Source organism: Phalaenopsis equestris, unplaced genomic scaffold (assembly GCF_001263595.1).
Source record: "Phalaenopsis equestris unplaced genomic scaffold, ASM126359v1 Scaffold000418, whole genome shotgun sequence".
In the NCBI taxonomy this organism is placed as follows: Eukaryota; Viridiplantae; Streptophyta; class Magnoliopsida; order Asparagales; family Orchidaceae; genus Phalaenopsis; species Phalaenopsis equestris.
The window spans coordinates 322,767-333,190 of NW_018164859.1; the positions used below are offsets into that span (position 1 = coordinate 322,767).

Below are 10,424 nucleotides of genomic sequence, written 5' to 3' on the forward strand. Positions count from 1 at the left end.
AGCCTAGATCACTACTAAGCCCTTAAGACTTTGGTGAATGTCTTAGTTAAATTGAAGGAGATTGAGTTTTATGTTATGAAGATTCATTTTTTTGAAAGTCATTTGAACATCAAATAGGGGTATTAAATTTTAATGAGTTATTGACACCCAAAATCATACCCATAAGTCTAGGATAATTCAATTGTCTAGACTTCCAAATTTTTATAATTTTAAGGAAATTGCAGATTTATCCTTATAATTAAGAAAAGTGAAGTTGGTTTCTACCAATGAATCCCTTATGTTTCAATCACTCAAGTATGTTGATTAGGATTAGAAATTACCCATTTCCCTTTTTGGAATCAAGCCTAAATGTAATGAGTTATTGACACCCAAAATCATACCCATAAGTCCAGGATCGTTTAATCGGATAGACTCCCAAATTTATGTAATTTAAGGAAATTGCAAATTTACCCTTTTAATTAGGAAAAGTGAGGTTGGTTTCTACCAATTAATCGCTTATGCTTCAAACATCCAAATATGTTAATTAGAATAAAAAATTTCCCATTTCCCTTCCTAAAATTAGGCCTAAATGTTAATTAAGGCTAAATTTCCAAAATTACACATTTGCCCCCCCTAAGGCTTTATGCTTTATCACTTCATAATTTGTCAAATTTAATTCAAATAACTTTGAAATTTTCATTCCACCTCACTCATGGGTCGATTAAGACATCAGAGGAGAAAATGTGATTTTTCAAAATTTAATTTACTTTATACAATTATTTTAATGCAAAAATAGGATTTTCAAAGAAAATTCCTTAATTTGACCAAGGTGAAGCCTAATCCCTTGAAATTTTTATTGGAGGTGAAATTAGACCAGAAAAGCACTTGGAACAAGTTTCATGATTTTTTGAATTTTATTTGAATTTTAAGAATTATTTTAAGTTCTGGAGGGTTTATTAATTATAAAATATTTTAGATGTGGAAAATTATGTTTTATATTTTTATTAAATTTCTCTGATGTCAATGGAAACAAAAAACTAAATTTCTGATTTTTATGATTTTCTTTGAATTTTTAGAATTATTTTATTGAAATTCCATTTTTAGCCTTTAAAAATTATTTTAAGCTTCAAAATTCAATATCTTATTTAAAAAATTAGGAAAAAATATTTCAATAATTCCTAAGTGCTTAGAAAAACTAAGTTCTTAGAAAATAATTTAGAACATTTCTATGAATTTTATTATTTTTGTGATTTTGTTAAAAATAAGCTAAAAATGAATTTAAAAATAAGCTAAAAATGAATTTTTTATCTTAATCACCATTTTATTTTTAGAAAATTCTCCTGATCATAGAGAACTCAAAAAACCATGTTTTAGGATTTCTCAAGTTATATTTTAATTATTAAAATCATTTTAATTTAAAAAATGTCATTTAACTTGAAAAATTAATTTAAGCTATCAAATGAACTCCAAATATTTTGAAATTTTAATGGGGGGTTCTCTGGACATTGAATTTTAGTGGAGTTTAACATTAAAGTCATTTAAATGTTTTTGTTACCCAAAATTAACTTTCTTTATGTTTTAGGGTTGGTGGAAATTAGGTGTATTTTCAATGACTTGACCCATGAAAAATTTTTCAAGGGCTTTCTGGTCATATTAAACCTTCCAAAATTTTCTTAGAATTTTCTTAGCAACATACTAATTATCATGATTAATTTATGCAAATATTAGACATAAACTTGAAAAATATGGATCTCTATTTAGAGACATCCTCTGACCATGGATCTCTCTCTAGAGACATCCTCTGACTTTGGAAAAATAAAAGGATGTTCTCTAAGACAGAGGCAATAACATGCTAAAATTTCAAGTCATTGAGATATGCCTACATGCATGGAGAATTAAAATACTCAAAACAGTGTTTAATTAATTAAAAATATAATATGCATCAAATGGACTTCAAACTATTTCCACATTATTCTTCTCTGTTAATTGAATAAGAGGGTATTTTTATTTTATTTTTGTGATTTCTCTACACCATGATATGAATTTTTAAAGTTAGGGATCATTTTTTGATTTTTTTAATTCCTTATTTATCTATTTTAATGTGCGGCGCCTCATCATCCTACGACGGCTCTGAAACTCCACGCGGCGCACTCCTATTCGATGCCGCCGTCCATGCCAGCTGCTAACTCGGCCCTTTGTTCACGCACGAAGCTTTTGTCCGGCTTGTTCTTGTCCGTTGATGAGATAAACAAGCGATCAGACGACTCCCCGTCATCGTCCCTGATAGAATGAACACGTGACCGTCCACACTAAAACCCTAAGATATCTCTCATTTCTCAACAAAATTAAGTGCGGTTTATTTCTAAATGCTCGTATAAGTGTGGCAAACACATCCATATGGTAATCATGCAATTAAATTAAGCCTAATCAAATGGAGAATTGAAATATGCTCGGGAGGAAGAGGAGATCAATACTTTGGCTCTGAGAAGGATAGCTTCGATCAGAGGTGCTCTACAAGTTTGTTGGGGTCCAAGGAGGTTAGGGATTGAACCTCTTACTGTGGTGTAGGTCCAAGTATGAATTCGACCAAGCTTGATTTTGGGTGTTGGTCTAGAGCTATGTTAGGGGCTCTGTGGAAGGGGGATTTGATGGGGCTTCTCCTCCTCTCACTGTGGTGAAGGTGTGGGTGAGTTTAATTTGAGTTTGGTGGAGTGTAGAGGTGCGGAGAGCGGAGAGCTTTGTCCTGTCTCCGGTCCTGTCTCCGACAAGGTTTTGAGCTCAAAAATTGGGCTCTGGCAAGGGTATTCAGGGCAATGTGGTGATTGGATTGCACTGAGGAGGTCTCAAAGAGTCTCTGTGGGTAATTTGGAGGGATCTCTCTGATAAAATTTCAACACCACCTCCATGGCTTTGGAGGGGAGCTTTTTATAAAAATGGCTTAAGCCTTGTTGTCATGGCCAATTGGGGGGGGGGGGGGGGGGGGGGGGTGAAATGTGCGACCTAGGTGGAGGGCAGAGAGGCTTTAAGCTTCAATTTGGGTGAGGTGGCCTCTAAGTTTGAATTGGGTTTAACCCATGGGGATGGCTCTCAGTTTGGCCATTTTCAGGCCACTAGGCCAGTTGGCCGGCCAGGGGAGGTGGCCAGAGAGGTCAGGTGAGCCAGGGGAATATGTCACAATAATTAAATGTGTTTGTGGTTATTTTTGGCAAAAATATCTTGATCTTAAGCAATTATGACATTAAATCCCATGATTTTGCGGTCCTTTGGTCCATGTCTTAGCTTAAGTGGTTCTATGGAGTTTAGTTTGGTCATTAGAGTCCAACTAATGACTATAAAGTCATTAATTTAGTGACTTTGGGTAGGTAAGCCATCTTTAGTGCATGTGTTCAATGTAGGTTCAAATGACCAAAGCTTGGGTTTGGGTTAGGCTAGCCATGTCAATTCACCCAATTGATTGATTAATGTTGTGTGGATGATTGTAATGAAGATTTTTGGTAAAGGGTTGAAGTGATTTTGAGTTCAATTGGAGGGTCAATTTGGAAGATTTTTGAAATTTGGTCATGAAATTTGGTCAATTTTTGAAATTTGGTCAATTTGGGCATGTTGGGCTAGACCTGGGCCTAGATTGGGCTAGCCTTGGGCTAAGTCCAAATTGAATGATCCAAATGATCAAAAGTGATATTGTGAAGATTTTCATAAAGGAATAGAGTGGAAATTTTGGGGTTAAGGCCATCAATTTGGTGAAATTTGGGGATATGGCCAAATTTAGGGTCCCAAGGGTATCGAGGTAATTTAGGGTAGTTTAGGGGCAAAAGGCTAGGTTGGGCACTTTGATAGGGTTGGGATGTCAACCATCATTAATAAGCCATGGACTAATGGAAACCCCATTTTGAGTCCTCTATGCACTGGTCTTAACTAAACCCTAGTCTAGGGCCAGTGGGTTTAAGGGACCACCTACATGAGTCTCCCAAAAGTATCAAGGGACCAAAGTTAAGAAATTTCAGACTTAGGGTTGTGAGAGAGAGTGAGTGCAGGTGAGTGCCTTAGCCCTAGACCAACACCCTGGGTCAACCCTAAGGTCCAGTAGTCCTAAGGGGACTCTCGTTGAGCTTCCTAATAATGACCCTACCTACTAAGTGCTAGAGGTTAGGACCATTATGTGAAACTTTAAGTTGAGTAAAGAAGAGTCTGGAATTTCTAATGTCCTTTTCTAGTTTTCTAGGAATAGTCAATAGGAAATTCCTATGGCTAGACCCTAGTCTACTAAAGAGGAAACACTAAACCTCAACCAAAAGTGAGATCAACAAATGCACCCCCAATAGGTGTGGTGTGCTGAGCAAGCACACCGCACGTATTGGAGTTGACCGACGAGATCAACAAAACCAACACAAACTTCTAAGTCGACAGACGTAGAAAGGAGTGTAGAATTGTGTATGTTATTTGTTTCTGCTGGGGCAATAAACAGGTGCATATTTGATCAAAGTTAAGAAGTGGGGACTCTCGCTGGGGATTGGAGAGTGAATTTTAAGTTATAAAAATCTCAGGTATTTATAAAGGATGGGAATCAACATGTAAGTGCTGACCCTGAAGTGGGAATTGAAATTTAGGTATCAACTACGAAAAGAGAGTCAGAATTTAGGTACCGACCTCAAAAGATGGGAATCAGAATTTAGGCACTGATTCTGAAATGAGTATTGAAATTTAGGTATCAATCCCAAAAAGGATAGTCAAGATTTAGGTACGTAGGTACCAACCTCGAAGGATGGGAATCAGAATTTAGGCACTGATCCTAAAAGTGAGAATTGAAATGTAGTATCAATTGTCAAAAGAGAGTCGAAATGTAGGGACTGACCTCGAAAGGTGGGAATCGGAACTTAGGCAGTGATTACAAAATGAGATATGAAATTTAGGTATCAATCCCAGAAAGAGAGTCAGAATGTAGGTATCAACCTAGAAAGGTGGGAATTGGAACTTAGGCAATGATTCCAAAGTGAGAATTGAAATTTAGGTATCAATCTCAGAAAGAGAGTTAGAATGTAGGTACCGATCTTGAAAGGTGGGAATCAGAATTCAGGAATGATTTGAAAATGAGAATTGAAATGTAGTATCAATTCTCAAAAGAGAGTCGAAATGTAGGGACCAACCTCAAAGGTAATGAATCAGAAATGTAAGACTAATTCAAAAGTGAGAATTGAAATGTAGTATCAATTCAGTATCAATTCTCAAAATGTAGGGATCGACCGGATGTAAGGATCGACCTCAAAGGTAATGAATCAGAAATGTAGGACTGATTTGAAAGTGAGAATTGAAATGTAGTATCAATTTTTAAAAGAGAGTTAGAATGTAGGGACCGACCTCAAAGGTAATGAATCAGAAATGTAGGACTAATTTGAAAGTGAGAATTGAAATGTAGTATCAATTCTCAAAAGAGAGTCGGAATGTAGGGACCAACCTCAAAGGTAATGAATAAGAAATATAGGACTGATTCGAAAGTGAGAATTGAAATGTAGGGCAATTCTCAAAAGAATCAATTCTCAAAATAGAGCCTGAATGTAAGGACCAACCTCGAAGGTAATGAATTAGAAAGGTAGGACTGATTCGAAAGTGAGAATTGAAATGTAGTATCAATTCTCAAAAGAGAGTCAGAATGTAGGGACCGACCTGAAAGGAATGAATCAGAAATGTAGGACTGATTCGAAAGTGAGAATTGAAACTTAACAAACAGTTTGTGGTGTTGAGCCCAAAAATATGTATCATGTGAAAAGGTTGACATTTTTGAGGAAGATATGTAGAATATTGTGGGGCTTTGTGCAGAATGTGAAATTTTGCGGGGATGCGAAGAGATTTAATGCAGATAAAGATAGTTGTGTTGCACGAGCAAAGAGTAAGAGACCTCAAAATTGAGAGAATCCACTCCACAAATTTATTTTCTTTTCTTGTTGTTTTTATCATGTTAGTTTTCAAAACATGTTTTCAAAATTTTAATTTTAGTTGGTTTATTTTCAAAAGAAAATTTTATTATTATTAAAAATTTGTTGTTTCGTTCTTTGTTCATTGTAATTTCAAACCAACGTGTGGTTCATGGTTTTCATCCATCGCACAAAAGGGGAAATCAACAAAAAGACACATTTCTAAAAGAAATTTCATTAATTTTTCATCCATCGCACAAAAGGAAATCGACAAAAAGACACATTTCTAAAAGAAATTTCATTAATCTGTCCCAACAAAATTTTACAGATCAAGTGTAGGCTAATGCCTCAAAAAGTATAATATGCCATCTGTTTCAAAGTACATCCAAAGTGTCTCATGCCAAGTATACATTGTAGGCTGAGCATCTCTGACACATATCACATTGCTGTACTATAGAAAAGTAGAAAAGGAATCCCTTGACTGTTCGTTCCTGTTGTGATGAGCTCCTGATCGAGCTAACCTTCTAAGCCACGCTACAGAAGAAGAATTCCCTTTGCATGTGCTTAGAGGTGCAACCCTCTCATAGCTTGTAAGGTAGTAGTTCTTCCAGTTTCGGATCCAGCTGAAACCCATACGACATTTTGTCATCATCCATCCGTCGAAAGGTCACGGACACTCTGCGGTGTCGCACTCCTAGGATGCAATGTCTGACAACGTCTGCACCGTTACCTTTAAGAACAAGCACTGAGCCAACTGGTAAGGGAATCTCCACAGAGCCTCTGAACTCACCCAGGCCGATGATGTTGATCTCCTTCCAAAACAAGATGTTGCTCTTACTCATAAATGAAACTATACAGAAAGGCCTTACAAAATCATGGTGGTCTATGTGTGGAGAGATGCAGTCACCCTCATCGTGGATGTTGATGCAACAACTGTTTGGAATGTAGGTAGTGGGCAGAATACCCCATCTGACCATCCTTTTGATCATCCATTTTATCATGGGAGGCAGTGGATCTACTTGGTCATGTGGAGGATTCCCGGCAGATTGCCTTGTTTGTCATTTGTAAAGTTATAGCAACAACCACACTAGACGGTGATCCTCCCTTTTCCTCTCATCCATTTTCTTGGCTCAGAATTGGTCTTCTCCATAAGCAGAACTACTTGAACTCTGACTCTTAGGTCAAAAATACAGTCAAGGATACTCTGCTCATCAGTCTCTGAGAAGACTCTGGTATATAGTTCTAATCCTTCCAGTATATTGATGAATTTTCCCTATACCTCTTCATAGAATTCAAAGTTTCTCTTATTCACTTTGCTTATTTTGTAGTAATCCATTGTAATGGGAGTCGATAGTTGTCATGGGTACTCCCTCATTCGAACATCAGCAGCAAGCTGGTGCTGGCTCTGTCGGAGCGTGTGACTCGGCATCTAAAAGAATGTATGACTCTGGACTCCATGGGTCATGGTGGTCTATCCCCAGTGGGACATATGGCTCATCCATTAAAAAATCTGCGGTCTGAAATCCCTTGGTGGTAGATGTATACTCCTCCAATGTGCTGTAACACTGTAGATGTAGGAAGTTGCAATCTGGGCATTCCAGAAATGCCCCCGTGGCTGGTGCTTGTGCAGGTATTTCGGTGTTGCAAGTCGGACAACCCGTGCACAGGACATCTGAAGCTGATGGTATTTCTGGTCTTGTAACAAACTCTGATTCTTCATCCATAGCGGGCTGACTAGAGGAAATCTCTTTCGTGCCCGGATCATAAATGTGTCCTTCAGGGATGGAAGTGAGCAAGTTGTTCGCTTCTTTCTGGCATCTTTTCTCCTCTTGCAAGAAGGCTCTCTGTCTTCGTCGGCTGGCGTTTCTCCGCTGTGTTCTTCGTAGTGAAGCAAATGGTATGTTTTCATCATCAACAACAACTAGGCCTCCGGTCAGCGTAGCCATCATGGATGGCAGGCGGCTAGGCCCCTCCATGGGGTCTTGTTGTACTATCACGTTCATCCCTTTGAGTGATGCATTGTCTTTGGTGGCGTCCCTTAGTAGTGAAGGCAGCCCCTCTATTTCTCGGCAGCTGACCACGTTCATTAGAGGACCTTTGTAGTCCATATCGACTTGATTGAAGTCCATGTCAAAATCTATGGTGCCAGCTTGCGGCGCCATTTTATCATTTAGTGTGAGGCTCCAGCCATCCTTGAAGGCGAAGATCAGCTTCTGGCCAGACATTTCTCTGCAGACGACAGAAAAAATGTCAGGGAGCTGAAACTTGGCGTGAATAAGAACAAAACAAAATATTTATTAAGGTAAATTTTAGTTTATTTTGGTGAAGAGAATTGTTTATTTGTGTGTAAATTTTATTTAATTTAGTAGAATATTAGGTTCAAAGGTAGAAAAAAGAGAATTTGAAATGTAATTTTTCTAAAAAAATTTCATTATATTGAGGTTAACTTTAATACAAAAGATTTCAGACCCGGTCACAGACATTTTGCCACATAGATAACTCCAAAATAGTCAAAGTTTCAAAAATTAAATCAAGCAAAAGCAAGCAGCATCTGGTTGCGTAATATGTTTTCAGGTATCGTTCATTGATTGGTAGCATGGGTCTTTCGCCCTGGAAGTACACCAACTTATTAAGTGGTAGTCTCCTCCAGCGTAGACCTTTTCAACGACAAATGGTCCCTCTCAAGTTGGCTCAAATTTTCCACCTATATTGCGGTGTGCATTGCGGTGTGCAAGAATCACAAGTACAAGATCACCAATTTTGAATGTCCTTGGGCGGACCAATTTATCATGGGCTTGTATCATCTTTGCTTGGTAAAGTTCTAAATGTTGTTGTGCTTCAAGTCGTTTTCACTCAAGACTCTCCAATTCTTCAAGTGTGAGTTTTGTACTTTCCTCTGTTGTAAGCTGGTTGGCAACAACGACTCTGAGAGACGGCATCTGAATTTCTAATGGTAGCACGACCTTAGACCCATACACGAGCATGTAGGGTGTACATTGAGTGGGAGTCCTGAGCGTCGTCCAGTAGGCCCACAAGGCTTCTAATAGTGTGTTGTGCCAATCCCTTTTATTTTTGTCGAGTGTTTTCTTTAAAATATGTATCAGTGTCTTATTGAAGGCTTCAGCCAGACCATTTTCTCTGGGATAGTAGATTGTATAGTATCTCCAATCTATTCTGTGTCTTTTGACAAAATTGTTGATTTTGTGCTTTTAAAGCTATCCCATTGTCGGAAATTATTCTTCGCGGTACGCCGAAACGGTAGACGATTTGGCTCTTGAAGAATTGAAGGACGTGTTGTGCAGTAACCTCACGTAACGGTATTGCCTCTGCCGATTTGGAGAAGTAATCAGTAGCGGAAAGTATAAATCTGTGTCCTTTGGAAGATGGAGGGCTATCGAACCTAATATGTCCGTGCCCTAACACTTGAATGGCCACAGACAACAGTTGTATGTAGCACTTTCAAGGGTTGGTGTAAGACTACCCCATGCACTTGACATTGGTGACACTTTCTGGTTACATCCATGCAATCAGACATCATTGCCGACCAATAATATCTGAGTCTTTTGATCTTCATTTTCATCTTCGGCCTTAACTGGTGAGCGCCACACAATTCGACATGTACTTCTTTGACAATATTTTGTGTTTTGGCTCTGCTCTGCTTAAACATTGTAGCCACATTAGCCACATATGGTCGAACGATCTTTTGTAAAGAACGTCACCCACTAGAGCGTAATACATGGCCCTTCTTGTGATGTAATGTGCTTCAAGCTTGTCGTCTGACAGCTTTCCAGTATGCAAATATTCTATTAATGGCTTGCGCCAATCTTCGTTGATGTCAGCAACTGCATTTATCGTTTCTTCTTTTTCGAGCTTATGTAAGGTTTTGAGGTGGATTTGAGTCAAGACATATCTTCCTTATACGGTGATTTCAATGAAATTCTTCAGAGGACATGCCAATTCCTTAGTGAGTTTTGCTTGAGCGTCGGCATGACCATTATCTCCCCTAGGAATCAGGTAGAAAGTCACATTGGGGATTTGCTCCAGCAGCTTCATCGTGTACTGATGGTATTCTGCTAGTCGTGGTTTCAAAATTTTGTATTGTCCGATGACTTGCTGGATGACGAGCTGAGAGTCGCCATAGATAGCAATGTTTGTTATGTCCATTAAGATTTCCAATTCCAATCCGGTGATCAAAGCTTCATGCTCTACTTCATTGTTGGTGCACGGCTCTGTTAGGTGGTATGAGAACCTTAACATACCCTTATCTGGCGTGATAAATATCAAACTGATCCATGCTTTGCCTGGTATAACAATGACTGATTCTTTGTTTTTCCTAGCTGACGAAGCACCGTCGAAGTACATCTCCCAACATTGCTCACTGGAGAATTCCATTTGTAATATTTGTTCGTCTGGTAATTCATTGTTGAGAGGGGACCCAGCTGGCAGTGGGTGTGCAGCGATAAAGTCTGCTAGTATCTGTCCTTTGATAGCACGGAGGGGAACAAAAGTTATATCAAATTGCAATAAGATCATTGA

At 38.4% G+C, this 10,424-nt stretch overlaps 1 protein-coding gene across 1 annotated transcript; it reads right to left on the reverse strand.

Annotated features, from left to right (window-relative positions):
• Positions 1 to 6,469: 6,469 nt before the first annotated feature.
• LOC110027178 lies at positions 6,470 to 6,865 on the reverse strand. The gene has a single exon (XM_020728496.1). It carries the CDS (start codon positions 6,863 to 6,865, stop codon positions 6,470 to 6,472), a length of 396 nt encoding a protein of 131 aa, XP_020584155.1.
• Between the last annotated feature and the right edge of the window lie 3,559 nt (positions 6,866 to 10,424).